The sequence below is a fragment of the Artibeus jamaicensis genome, unplaced genomic scaffold, assembly GCF_021234435.1.
Source record: "Artibeus jamaicensis isolate MK-2021 breed Jamaican fruit bat unplaced genomic scaffold, CSHL_Jam_final contig_548, whole genome shotgun sequence".
In the NCBI taxonomy this organism is placed as follows: domain Eukaryota; kingdom Metazoa; phylum Chordata; class Mammalia; order Chiroptera; family Phyllostomidae; genus Artibeus; species Artibeus jamaicensis.
Genome location: NW_026521883.1, coordinates 22,537,560 through 22,551,786, shown reverse-complemented (window position 1 = coordinate 22,551,786; position 14,227 = coordinate 22,537,560). Strand labels below are relative to the sequence as shown.

The following is a 14,227-nucleotide window of genomic DNA, read 5'->3' as shown; positions in this document are numbered from 1 at the left end:
ATTTGTCATCTTATAAGAAAAACCCTGGTCTTGATTCCCTGGCTCCAGCAAAATCTGTGCTCTGTGGGAGATTCCCATTTGCTTGTGGTGATTTTCTAGAATTGGTTTACTAACCAAAGGTGCCTTGCATTGGGAAAGAGGACGGTGCTTGTCCACATACTTAAACTAGGGCTCGCTAGGATGCCTGTTCACCAGTCCCTCTGCAAAGAGCCCCCAATGACCTCTGAAATTTCATCAGAACTACAACAGTCACTTTCTCTGCTTGCATTCCTCAGTCCTGGCTCTGCCTCTTGGAGCTGAGCATGTGGCAGGGCTGCGCACAGCTGGGCCGATTCTTCCTGCAGCGTTCGCTTGCTCTGTGACAGGCCAGCGCAAATTGAATTAATAGCCTATGAGTTTCCTCTGGCCTGCCACATCGGCAGATTCACACCTGGTTTCTCACTGCTCTCTTTCCAAACGCAGGCCAAGCCAAAGGCACATGAAAACCAACAAGTAGAAGTTAGAATGTATCTGGCTGGTCTGACACACAGACCGAGCATCTGCTTGAATCAAGTACCACCCCACCCACAACCTCCAAACCCACATGGGCCTCTGATAGCGACCTGTATGTAAGGTCAGACCCACTGGAGAACCCTTGGCTCTCCCCTTTCTCACTCTGAAATAGTGGGTCACTAAATCACCAGTTACAAAGTAAAAAGTCGATCCATTAGAATGACAGGAGTCTATGAAGTACTCAGGAACTGACAAAGCTTTGTCACATGCTCAGTGAGACAGGTATCACTACTGCTGTTTCAAATGAGAATAGTGAGCTTACGAAAGATAAAATGTCTTGTCCCAGGCTAAAAATCGCAGGGCTGAGACTTCAAACTTAACTTTTAAAATTTTAAATGATATCCATTGCCTCTCATTTGGTAATATGGAAGCAAAACAAACACTCAAACATTCACGCACATGCATTCACACAAAACAAAAAAACCCAGAACAATAACAAACAACAAAAAGGGGCTGGGGCAAGGGTGGAGGGGAAGAAACCTGTGCTTGCGTGCGTGTGTGTGTGTGTGTGTGTGTTGTCTTGAACCTGTTACACTAGTTCGTCAAAGTAGACAGACGCACACAACTGCATTGCTCAGTGAGATCTAAGCCATCTTCTGGGACACAGCACACCCTGTTCAGCTGAAGGTCAGGCTCCCTTTTGATTCTGTTTAAGTGCACACAGCCCAGCAGGAATCCTGGTCCATTCAAATTCATTCTTCTGTTTTCTTAGAAAACCTGTGGTGTGCAGGATGGACACTACATCCTAGGAACATGTGGGTTAATCTGCATTTTTGTGCCTGAAACTCTAGGTTTTGGCGCACAGTTACCTAGGTTACCTCCTCAGAGGCAGAAACTGTGTGTCTGGTGGCTGATCCCCCCAGGCCTTGACCTACTCAGTGGCTTGGGGTGCATCCCCACACACTGACCTACCGGCATCTGTGCTCTTAGTGGGGGACAGCGGTCTGAGCGCCAGGACAGTTGTTGCACAAGCAACCATAGCTTGATGGATGAGTGTTTAACCTTAAAAGTAAAAATGAACTTTCTCACATATGGTAGTCATTACACGTCTGGGTGACTAAAAACTCTCCATCTTCTCTTTCACAAAGGACCGCAGCTTTGCCATATTTTGAAAATAAAACCACACCACATAGACACAGGGTAATGAAAGTCTAAAGCCTTCGAAGGCCCTTCTTACCTTGGCACCTCCTTCCGGTGGAGGACAAAGAGAACCCGTCTGGACACAGACATTTGAAGCTGCCTTCGGTGTTACTGCATGTGCCCAAGGCGCAGATTTCTGGCTCTTCAACACACTCATCAATATCTAAAAGAATTACATGTGTCAGACAAAGGCAAAACACAAAGAAGACACGGTCAGGCACTAAATGTAAAATGTGGGGATACAAAATGCAACTGACTTGCAGAATTCTCCTGACTATGAGGATAATTTCCCATATCGCAATGCTATGGGTATACTTCTAGGCTGTGATGATTCTTAAAAAATTAGCTTTGATAGTTCTTGTTATACAAATGGAATTTGCAAGTACCTTCTAAGGGATGCAATGAGAAACATCTCTTACCCAGACTGAGTAGAAAAGTTTGAGTAATTTCATTCTACCCTCAGCTAGGAAAGAAGCAACAAACCCAGTCAGACTTCACCCCTGCACACTGAGCAGAAGCTGTGGAGTGTGAAGCAACACACTGAGTTACTCAGTGAGAGACCCAGGCCTTCAAACCAAATTTATTTTCCTCCACTCACCCACAGTGCTTTGTTCAGTATCTCACACTACAGCCCTCGCACTGTGACTTTTACGAAGACACTAAGACTTAGGAAAATAATCCTATAAAGCGTGAGCTAAACAGATCACGGAAGATGCAGCTCTGAACTCTCACATGCAGGTTTGTTTTTCTGAAAACACAAAGATGTCTTCCTGTAGCTTTTCTTTCATCATGCAGACAATAGGAATCTGACACACATAGAATTGCGTCATGGGTCCTTTAGCATCTTGGCTATTATAAAGGGGTGATCAAAGGTGGTCCAAGGTAAAGTCTGAATAGCTTGAGCAGCCCCAGGCCTTAGTTTGCCTGGGAGTGCACTAGCTCATATCTGTTGACCTGGCCTCATTATTAATGGTGCCCGCTTCAAACCTGTGCTGGTTTGGTCAATAGGTTACATGATCACCCTGTTTATGAAAAATATACAGCCCCTCTTTGCCACAGATTTGTTTACCACTTCCCCTTTCAGCAGAAATTTATCATGAAAAAATTTGTAACTCTTGATTCTGACCCATATTATTTTTATGGAAATGCTTTTTTTTTCCACAAGAAAACACATATCTCTCATATCTTGGGACTCTATTCTCATGTTTGTGTGAAGAGTTCTGCCTGCACCAGAGTGCATTTATTTGCATTACACCATTACTCCCACAAGGTCCAAATAAAGGGAAGTTAGAAAATGAACTTCTTTATCTTGCCTGAACATTGTAAACACCACACAAAAGATACTTTACAAAAGTACAATGCAAAGTGACTCTCTTGTACAATGGGAAGCTAGCGCTTCATCACTCCATGTTATTACATGGCATTTATAACTGCATCCCATTCCTGTGGTTTATTAACAAATCTGCGCTGCTGCTGATGACCACGTTACTCTCTCTCCCACACTCTGCACCGCAACATCCCACCTTGCCGTAAAGGTCAACTTTGGTGAAAATGCTCATACATCTCTTTTTGGCTACTGTTATGCTGTTATGATTCTTTCTATCACAGTAGAAATTAACCTGGAGATGTTGACTTCCTAAGAGTGGGGCCAAAGACTGTAGGGTGGGCACATTTAGGGACTATTCGGGAAGTTGTTTTTCTGTCCATACATTTCCATTCTGTTCCTTCTGGGGGAAGTTTGAGTTAATCATGGAGTGAATGAAAGTGATCTTTAAGAGTAAAATAACATGTTTAATAATTTGCATTTAGGCCTAATTTTGATTTTATGTTTCCATTTATAATATTATCACTTGGCTACAATTTAAATTGGATATAGAATAAAATTTCTCATAGATAATATTAAGAGTGGAGAAATTTCTCACTCGTTATGGATTAAATGCAGTCCTGTTTAAAGGCAGGAGTGTGGGCTAGGTGATTTCTTAAGAATCCTTTTGACCCTAGTTATTTATGAAGTTCTGACAATTAATGTTGTTCATTTCATGCAATGATATATGTATTGAGGGAGGTAGTCCAAAAAATTTACTGAGGATTTCCTTGTAGTAACACATTCCTCTCTCTCTAGGTCAGAACAACATAGACAAATAATATTGCCTTCTGCACCAACCTTCAATGTGGTCATTTAAATATTTTTAACAGGAAGCAGGGAGCTACTTGCAAACTATTGGCACTTAAAAACATGGAATCTGAGGTCTTTTACAAGCTGCATGCACACACATTGGAAAAGAGTCAAGGTCATCTGACCACCACTATGCACAGAGCAAGTAACTTCAGGGATTAGCATGAGAATTAGCTGCCCTTGCCTCACCATCTAAGTATGAGGCCATAAGTCACACCCTCTGCTCTTGGATTTGTTTTCAATAAAGTATTCCAAAATGAAGACACCATCACACCATCACAAAAGTTTTGACTCTGACAAGCCAGTGCAGTAACCAATACCACTTACTTCCAAATACCGATACCCCTCCTACCTTCACACTTGTCATTCTGCAGACTGTATCCAGGTGGACAAATGCATCTGTAGGACCCATCCAGGTTCTGGCAGGTGCCTGGCGCACATTTCCCAGGTTCTAGAGCGCATTCATTGACATCTGCAAAGAAAAAAAGAAGGCAGAGGTTTCTACTTGCATAATTTCCATCAAACAATTAAAATTCAAAGGAACTGGAATCAAATCAAAGAAATAAATAAAACCAATTAAAGTCCACAAAACTCTATCACAGAGAAAAATTAATGACTCAATAAAAACGGCTTTAACAGCAATCAGAAATGTGTAGCATGTAGAAAGTCAATGGATAGGAAGATTTTTGAGAGCAGCCAAAATATCATATGTGAGCTTACTACATAGTTACTTTGAAGACAAAAATGTAAGAAAGGGAATTACAACCTCTAATAGGACAGTTCAGCTCTCACAGTTTAACTGTTCTCCGTGAGTTTAACAACTTAGCTTTAAAAGCTGAGGGGGAAAGTGGTGTATGTGTTTGCAAGAGTGTCTGTGTGTGTCTCTGTGTCTCTGTGTGTGCCTCTGAGTATATGTGTTTGTGTCCATGTGTGTGCCCTGTACATGTGTCTCTCTGTGTATGTGTGTGCAGAGGGCAGAATTACTGCCCTTCCACTCTGCTCTCTCCCTCCAGGCTTCCGGAAGGAAGGGTGTCATGGAACCCACAGGCCCCTCTGAGTGGCCCCCAGGGAAGCTCTGCGGAGGGCCCCTCCGAGGCAGCACTCACCCACGCAGGTCCTCCCGTCCGGAGCCACCTCGTAGCCGTCGTTGCACTGACACTGGAAGGACCCCACTGTGTTGATGCACTGGCCGTTTCTGCAAAGGTTCCCGTTTCCAGTTGCACATTCATCGACATCTGCCAAAAAAATATTCTTTGATATATCCCAAAGAAAATGTCATAATCCCGGCAATGAGCAAGATCTTTAAAGAGAAAAATATTTGTTCTGAATTTCAGTGGCCTTTACTGGCTCAGCCAAACATTAGACATTTCAGTGAAAGTCTAGTTTGTAATAAAAGACCTGGCTTTGCCCTGGCTGGTGTAGCTCAGTGGATTGTGCGTGGGCTGCAAACCAAAGGGTCGCAGGTTCGATTCCCAGTCAGGGCACATGCCTAGGTTGCAGGCCAGGTCCCCAGTGGGGGGCAAGTGAGAGGCAACCACACACTGATGTTTCTCTCTCTTTCTCCTTCCCTTCCCCTCTCTAAAAATAAATAGATAAAATCTTTTAAAAAACCTGGCTTTGAGCACCTATCAAAACCTAATAACATTATACAATTCTATTAATTAGAGGTTGACAATTCATACTAGAATTTTGTATGAGTTTACCTTAATCTCCCTTTAGGTTTAATTTTAATGGCTAAAACTAAATTACTAACACACAATACAGCTGAGAGTATTATTAAGTATTCCCATAATTAAAATTGTATGAAATAAGCCTCAAGAACAATACAAATTTGATTCATTACCCTCACTTATGAGTAATGTAGCATGTTTTACAAAGAGGTTTTAATAGATTCAATAATTTACTTCTTTTAAGAGAGGCTACAGTGAACAAGCAGGCCCACCTGATTCATAAATTATGTAATTGTACATAAAGAACCACTTTTGTACGTTTTAAAATGTAATAAATTCAATTACTTTTAAATTTATTTAATTTATAGCATAGTAGACATACCCATTACAGCTGCTAATACGCATATTAATAAAAGTAATGAATGTAGTTGCTATATATGAAATTTAATTAGCACACACTCTATAGTTGGCAAACCTTTTAACCAACTGTCGTACGTAAGATGGCCTGCGCTTTAAAAAGATAGCTGGCACACTGGGAACGATGCTAATTACAAAGAACACAAGTGACAGCGACTGCCCCTGGGGACCGACGACTTTGCACACGCACCTATACAGTCGTTGTTGTGAGACAGGATGAAGCCGTGATTGCAGCGGCAGTTGAAGGAGCCGATTGTGTTTCGGCATGTTCCGTTCCCACAGGCATCTCTTTCACACTCATTTATGTCTAGTAGGAGCAAGAGACGTAGAAAAACATGATTACTAACAGAAAAGGTTGCACTGTTACCTGGGCTAATGGGCATTTCAGATCTCACAAGTGCCAGCCACAGGCTGAGGACTTCTTGGTGTTGGCAGTAGACCCAGCAGCAGCTGCTCCCTGTGAGAATCTGGCACCGGGCAAGGTTCTAAACCTGGGGAGGAAGTCATTGCCTGGGTGGCTTGTGAAAGGAGGCAAGCTGAGGACGCGAGAACTGGGCAAGGATCATTTTATTCTATTTACTTCTAGAATTCTCCACCCTTGCCACTTCTCTCAAATATTTTCACTTGCAAATGGAAAATTCTGTGCACATCTGGGTCTTGATTTGCTGCCACCTTTGGCAAACTTGAGCCTTTAAGATTCTCACCCCAGTTTCCCAGAAAGCTGAGGGTCACCTGATATTACCCTCCAATCAGCAACCAAGTAAATTAGCTTTCTAACTCACCTGGCATTGTAGATATCTCCCCTTTTTCCCAGTCCACCCCTAAAACCCACCAGTGCTCCCACCAAAAGTGACTTGTCATGTTCTCCTGAATGATCCCAACGTGATGCCACTGAATTTGGCTCCTCTCAAACATGCATGAATTACTGTTTGGTTTTTCATTGGTCTACAACTCTTCTCTTTGACTACTTTGTTAAGCTGTGTTGTCTTTACACCTCACCACAGCAGCTGACACCTTTCTTACAGAGAGTTGAGATGTATTATACACTAAGGTGGAAATGAGGAGTTTAAGTGAAACAAAGTTGATACTGCTGGTGTGAAAGAGCGGGGCAGGATGAGGGAGCCCAGGACACAGGGAGGGAGAGGCAGTGGAAGGTAACCCCGCAGGTTGGCCAAGTGCGGTGATCAGAGTCAGGATGTCCTTTCCTTTCGGATTTTGAACAGGGAGGTATATTGTCTATGATCCCAAATCAGGAAGCTATTGCTGACTCCAAAGTGACTCCGACCGTGTGCCTGTGGTTGCAGATGCACCCAGAGAAGTCGCCCTGGAAGCCAGCAATCAAGAGCTTCTGCCTTAACCCAAGCCTGGGGAGGGCAGGTGCTTAGGTGGGGGTTGCAGATCATTCTCATGAAAGAGACTGAAAGAAATGTGGGCAGGGTCACATTAATATGCAGAGGTTAGCTCCCCAGTGATGAGCAGGGCTGATTATACTCCTTTAATTTAAAATGTATCTGCTCTGAAGAAGAGGGAATTTTATGAGAATGTTCCCTAATGGATGAATCCAATTATAGCCAAAGGCAAACACTTTAAACATCGCTCTATTGATTGTTCTTTCTCCAGCTGTGAAACTCATTCATGTTCATGAAGTCCCCAAAAGACTTAATGGATATTGCTTTAAAGTAGAAAAAGAAAGGAGGTAAAGAGAGAAAATAATTGACTACATATTTGAAGTTTAGTCTAAATTAACATCCTGATTCAGTACTGAGACCAAGGAAGAGATTTAAAATCGTGAGCCCTTTTCCTCTAGGAAAATGTTTCTTTACTTTTTATGTCTGTGTAGGATCTGCAAATGTGCGTTTGAGTGTCTGGTGCAAACTACAGACTCGCCTCGAAAACTGTTCACACTCAAACACTCAAAAGCTGCACTCTGTTCCAACCAGGCAAAACCACATAAATATCATAAAATATAATAGGCCATTAACATTAATAAAAAGTAATTTTTTATCTAAATAGTTTTCTAAATTTATCCCTTCGTCAAGTTTCCCTGGACTGACAGCCAAATGAATATCAAAGAAGAAGTTTATGATGTTCAGATCGCCAAGGATTAAATACCACAGGATGTTAATGCTACATGCCTGCTTGTGTTATTATATAAACAGCAAAACAACTACTGAGAGGTTTAGCATTAACTGTTGTATATGTTCAGATGCAAATGAAGCTTTTCAACAGGATGCGAAGAAAACAAGGAAACGACAATCACACACTCACCTAAACACATGGTTTGGTCGGCATTTGTTTTGAAGCCAGTGTGACAAAGGCAATAAAAGCTTCCCACAGTGTCAATGCACTGCCCATGGCTGCATATGTTGGGGATTTCTTGACACTCATTGCGATCTGTAGGTAAAAAGCACATTTAGCATCTTAAGTGGAGCCTTAGAGGAAAAAATCAAATGGAGTAACTTCCTCCTGGGTATTGCTCTCTGGACTAATCCGAGCTTCTTATAAACCAAGCCTGTAAAACAAGCACCAGCATTCTATTTCTTTTTGCCTGGAAGTTGGATCGAACTTACTATCATTTACTGGGCATATCCAGAGTATGTTAACACTACATGAAAAAAAATGGAAAACAGGGCGGCATCCAACAAAGGTGAGAAAGATGAGAAACTTGGAAGTAGCAGGGGGCAGAAAAATCCAGGCGGGGAGATAATCCATTTGATTATTTGCCTAAAAGCATCATCACAGACTGTGGAATTAATTGAAGTATTTTGCCTGGTCAAAAGTTGCTGCCTCAGATCACTGACCCCTCACGGTTTCCGCTGGAAATTTATATCACAGTCAAATCAAATCTCATCAGTAAGATAGGTTTTCCTGATGGACAACCCACACTGTCCCTCGTTCAAGTTTCACCTCATTGTTTTGTCTCATTCCCATGAACTTTCGTTCCTTCCTAACCAAGTCTTCATGTCTCCGCGTGGCTCCTATTAGCACTTGACAATCCTAATGAGAGTTCTTTCTTTTTATTTATACTCATTCAGAGGAAAACCCTGTCATCTTGCTTCTGCCAGCCTTTAAGCTCTGAACTATTTTGATCATCAACTGAATCTCTGTTGCTCTCCTGCAATCTGGTAATCTGCAGGGCAGAATTTATTGCACGAATCCACACCTGACGTACTTTCATGCCCACTTATGTCTCTAATTTAATTTTTAAAGCTCTCGGGATATGTTTGAGGCAAATATAATTTTAAGAGCACTGATTCATCCTGATTTTCCCATTGTTACAAAAGAAGGCAAACAGCAGACTCAGTCTTCACACCCGAAGACTGCCCCTCGGGTGTGAATGCCACAAAGCAGGGCAGCCAGCCCCCTGCTCTCAGCTGAATGATCCCAGCTGGCTGCCTGCCTGCCTGTCTACTGAGAGGACAGCAACTGGGACGGGGCGCTTTCTGCTACACAGAGCAGATGCGCTCAGCAGAGCTGAATCCCCTCCATTTCAACCCCTTGGGTTTCCATTTTCACAAGTGCTTTCTTCCAGGATACAGAACATTCAGAGTTGTGATGAATCATCATACTGATGAGGTTGAATATTTCATTAAGAGGGGGGATTGGTATAGAACAGTGGAGGAGCTACCACTAAGCTAGCCTATGCAGAAGTGCTAGTTAACTTAACAAATTAGGATTGTTCCTGCCCTGGCTGGTGTGACTCAGTGGACTGAGTGCCGGCCTGCAAACCAAAGGGTCACCGTTTAGGTGGGTTGTGGGCCACGTCCCCAGTGGGGGATGCACAACAGGTGACCACACACTGACGTTTCTCTCCCTCTCTTTCTCCCTTCCCCTCTCTCTAAAAGTAAATAAACAAAATCTTTTTTAAAAAATTAGGATTGTTTCCATCGGAGAAAATGGATTTAAAGTGAGCAACCTGCTCCCTGAAACAGACAGAGGAAACAGATTTTCACTGCCAAGGTCGGTGAAGGAAGCCAACTCTGAAGGAGTGTGTCTTTGGGCCCATCCTGGTGGACCCGAAGCGTGAGTGCCCGCCAGTCGAGCCAGATCCAGGAGTGTGCGATGGGTCAGCTCTGTCTCACCTCCAGGGCCCAGGGGAAACAGAGAACATTACGGATCTTAGAAATGGATCCCCAACCAGGAATTTTCTTTTCTACACTGCCTTCTTCCTGATGATTTTTAAAGAATAAAACATGGACTCTGTATTTTGAGATTCTATTGGTGAAACAGGAAGTTACAATTCTATAGAACTTAACTGTGAAGTTCACTTTGTCTTGGGACCAGAAAACTAGGTTTCTCAAGCATCAAGATTTGAACTCCCAGGAGATTATGTCTGAGGTTGAGACAGGAGATTTAAACATGGTTTGGGCCGGTGGTGGGGAACCCACTCAGTCAGTGGAGAGAGAAGAGACCATGAGAAAGTGGCTGGAACCTGTCTCTTGTGTTTAGCGGGTTGAGAGAGTTCAGTAGGGGCTGCAATTGCTGTAACTGTGCAGCTCCGGAAGCCCAACCAATACCCCAGGCTTACACATCTAATTAGTTGTTGTCTCGGATCTCTCAGCAACGACGTGGGTATTATGGCCAGCTATGATTTGCAGTTTGAAATAATGTACTTAGGAATTCAAATAAAAACTTCAGTTCTAATTTTAAACACAGGAAAAGAGCAGTATTTTGCATTACATCTAAAAGAATGCCACATATAGGACAGCATTCAAAGACAAAAGATTTTTAAAGTAAGATGTAAATGAAGACATTTCCCCCGAATGAAGTCTTTAACCTTAGAGACTGAAGAATTGCAAAATTGAAGTACATTCCCTTTCTTTAATTTCAATGAATGAGGGAAGTTGAGCTTGGGCTTCAAACAACTCACTCCTAGAACTTGTGGCTGGTTAATGCCTGATGAGTTTCATTTGTTAATGTTCTACAAGAAAATATGACAGGGCTTAAGCCCTAGCAGGCCCTGGCTGGACATGCTCTCTTGATGTATAAATAACGTCTTGCCTGAATGTGAAATGGTGTGAAATGACATGTTCTATATTATCAGCAACTCTTTATTTTGATTGGAATTATTTCGTCCAGTTTCAAAGAAATATAAATTAAGAGCAAAATGCAAGGAAATGGCCTCAATGCCAAGTTTCTCCGGGGTATTGTGGCTCCTATCAGAGACGTCCCAACTTTTCCTGTCATTTTTTTTAAATACATGGATGAAAACAGCTCTGTTGACAAAATGCTAAACACTTACACATGTTTCTCTAAGCTCAACAAAACAAGTCTTGATTCTCTAAGTGAGTTTCTGTTCTGCTACTACACCCTCTTCCCACCAAGGCCTCATAAAACAATGCAAAATTCCCTACAGAGAGCAGTGTACTTCCTACCGCTTAATCACTGGTAGGCAAGGAAACCCAAGGAAAATCTGACCATGCTCCCTTGTGTTATTTCATTCACAAATGGGTAAAATATCCAGGAAACTCCCTGTGAAATGAGCCATGAGCAAAACAACACATTCTTCCTGACCTTTTTTGCTAAATATATAATGGTTTATAATTACTCTAAAACATACAAGAAAATCATTCTGAAGTATCATTTTGCTTCTGGGCTGAAATACCAGTGTTTCAATTTGATACAAATGGCTAGAAGGTACCATCAATAACCTTACCATCATTTTAAGTCAAAGGCATGCTCTTTCTCCTTGCTTCTGCCACAACCCTGACAAAAGTGAGCCACACGAGGAATCTAGCCTCTGGAAGACGCTTTCTAATTCTCCCGTAGGTTACTTCCAGCTAATAGAAGACTGTGAATAGATGCTGCCTCCCTCAGTGAGGGATTTCTCATCTGTAAACTGTTCAGGAGGAAGAACAGGATTGCCGCTTCTCTTGTGTCTGTTTTTGTAGGTCAATATCGTATCGTTTAGGAGAGCGGCCCTGTGGAGATTTGGGCTGTGTGGCGGAGATGGCAGCAGCCTCACCTGCCTAAGGGGGATTATGTGAAATAAAATAAAAAGCATTTGGTCTTGAACACTGGTTAGGGAAGTGTGTGTGCATCTGTATTTGTGGCAGAGTAGCAGATCGGTAACCAGGAAATCTATGTACATATAAGAGTTATTTATTGTTTCAAAAACATCTCCTTTATAAAGAGGGAAAAAGGTAAGTGTTTAGACATGTCAGCAATTTTCCTTTTTCGTCCAGTTCAGTTACTAGAACTCAGCAGTGTAAAGGAGATAACCCACTGGGAGCGCATGTCCGGCCGGTGGACCGACTCACCGTTGCACTGCCCGGTGGAGGTGAAGCGGTAGCCGGGCTTGCAGTCACAGCGGTAGCTGCCGGCAGTGTTGATGCACTCGGCATTGCGCTGGCACACGGGGCCGTTCTGGCACTCGTCGATATCTACCAGCACAAGAGAATTTCATTAAACGGAGAAAAGAACCTGGTATCAAGTTAATGGAACCTCTCACATGAAATAAATTTATATTTTCTTAGCTTGTTCCCTTCTATTGAACAATGTAAGCCTGAAAAATCACTTTCTGATTTTTCCACTTTACTAACATTTTTCGTAAATGTGACTGCCTGATCTGTGACCACATGTGGCTTCTAATGACACTCACGTCTGAAACTGGTCATGAAACTCAACTGCTATGGTCAGGACTTGACACAGGCACAGAAATGGTGCCAGTCAACTTGTGTTTGCTCAGAGACCCAGGGTCTCACAGTTCAGTCAGGTTGCTGCTGTCGGGAAGGCCGAAGGACCTGGAGAGGACAGAGCACCCCAAACCTCAGTGTGCGCGTGAATTGCCTGGAATCTTGTCGGGAGGCAGGTTCTCACTCAGCGAGTCAGGGGCAAGGCCTGACATTCCGCATTTCCAACAAGCTCCCTCCCAGGTGAGGCCGGTGCTCCCGGTCCACAGACGCCACTCTGAGTGCAGGGCTGTAGAGGCTCCTGCTTCAGTTGCTGCCACGTGGCAGTCAAGTCAAGGAAATGTAACACACTGCACATAAAACTACTGAGAACAACCCCATTCACCTTATCAAAGAGAAGAATAAAATGGATATTGTGTACTTCAAAGCTGTGACTGCCCTCAGGGGGTTGTTTGCCTATATATATTTTTAAGCACTTCACTTAAATTCATGTAAATGTCATTATGTAGGTCAAATTATGTAGTAAATGTAATTAAAATGGAGTTCAAGTTCATGGCGTAACAAAAGTTACTGCACGGTCCAGTCTTACCATGGGGCAAAATATATGTTCCTTGTTCCTGCTCCAGTGAAATAATTTGGTTCAGTGTAACTCCAGGAAAGAAACAGCCTGTCGTACAGGCAAGAGGCCGTTCTCAGCACCAGGACCGGGGCTTTACAAAAGTTGGCTCAGGCGAGGAAGTTCCCACCAGGGGGCGGCAAATACATCTACCTCTTAGGCCTGTGCTTTGTGGCGGGAAAATGTTAGAACTATTGCCAGTGGGAATTTCTGTCGTGTGTGTGTGTGTGTGTGTGTGTGTGTGTGTGTGTGCGCGCGCGTGTGCACACGTGTGTGCTGGGGAGAGGAGTTTCTCCATGCAGCAGACACAGGAGCAGAAGTATGCTGACCTCAAGTTTTAGCACCCAGCACCCCCTCACCCATTGAGTCTGCCCTGCTCTTAATTAAGGGTGTGCAGAAATATTGAGGGTAGCTTGTGTCCTTGGAGAAGCCCAGTGGTGTCACAGACAAGCATTTTGGTGAGGCATCAGACACCTAACATCCGATTATACACATACTTGGGAAGAGCAGACACATAGTAGCTCCCTGTAAATCACTTCTGGAATTCATTCCAGCTTTATCATTGCTGAGCCATGCACTAAATCAACCTTCATTTTCTGATTCTGAGAGCTGAGAGTGTGCTGGGAAGCAGCTGACCCTGGATTAAACACTCACCCTGCAGATGGATATCCTGTGACATGGAAACCCAAAGCTGGAGAGCTCTTTGTAATCTCCGTAGCCACTGAATGCTGCCCTGACAGCAAGCGGCTTACACTGGCCCAGCCGTAGGCTTCCAACCCCCAAGTGTGAATCAAGGTCTAGGCTGACCTGGTGGTCATGGGTGGCCTTGCCCATGGGTTCTGACCAAGGGCTGCCACTTCAGCAAATATAAGTGCTAAAGAGGCACCTGGATAAAGGAACCATCAAAGAGATCCCTAAATGAAAGCAAAGGGGCGAGGCCAGAGGGAGGTGGCTGACACCCTGAGGCCTGCATGGAAGGCAGGAGACTGGCTGAGAGAGGCAGCCAACCCTAGCACCTCACGAT

At 43.4% G+C, this 14,227-nt stretch overlaps 1 protein-coding gene across 1 annotated transcript in view; it reads right to left on the bottom strand.

The window, feature by feature from the left end:
• Positions 1-14,227, bottom strand: part of FBN1 (fibrillin 1) — a 228,301-nt gene that overhangs the window by 27,331 nt on the left and 186,743 nt on the right. Inside the window, exons 44-49 of the mRNA XM_037156471.2 lie at positions 12,216-12,338; positions 8,224-8,349; positions 6,146-6,262; positions 4,975-5,103; positions 4,221-4,340; positions 1,730-1,855 (exon numbers count right to left, since the gene is read on the bottom strand). Coding sequence (XP_037012366.2) covers positions 1,730-1,855; positions 4,221-4,340; positions 4,975-5,103; positions 6,146-6,262; positions 8,224-8,349; positions 12,216-12,338 — 741 coding nt within the window. The remainder of the gene's footprint in view (positions 1-1,729; positions 1,856-4,220; positions 4,341-4,974; positions 5,104-6,145; positions 6,263-8,223; positions 8,350-12,215; positions 12,339-14,227) is intronic.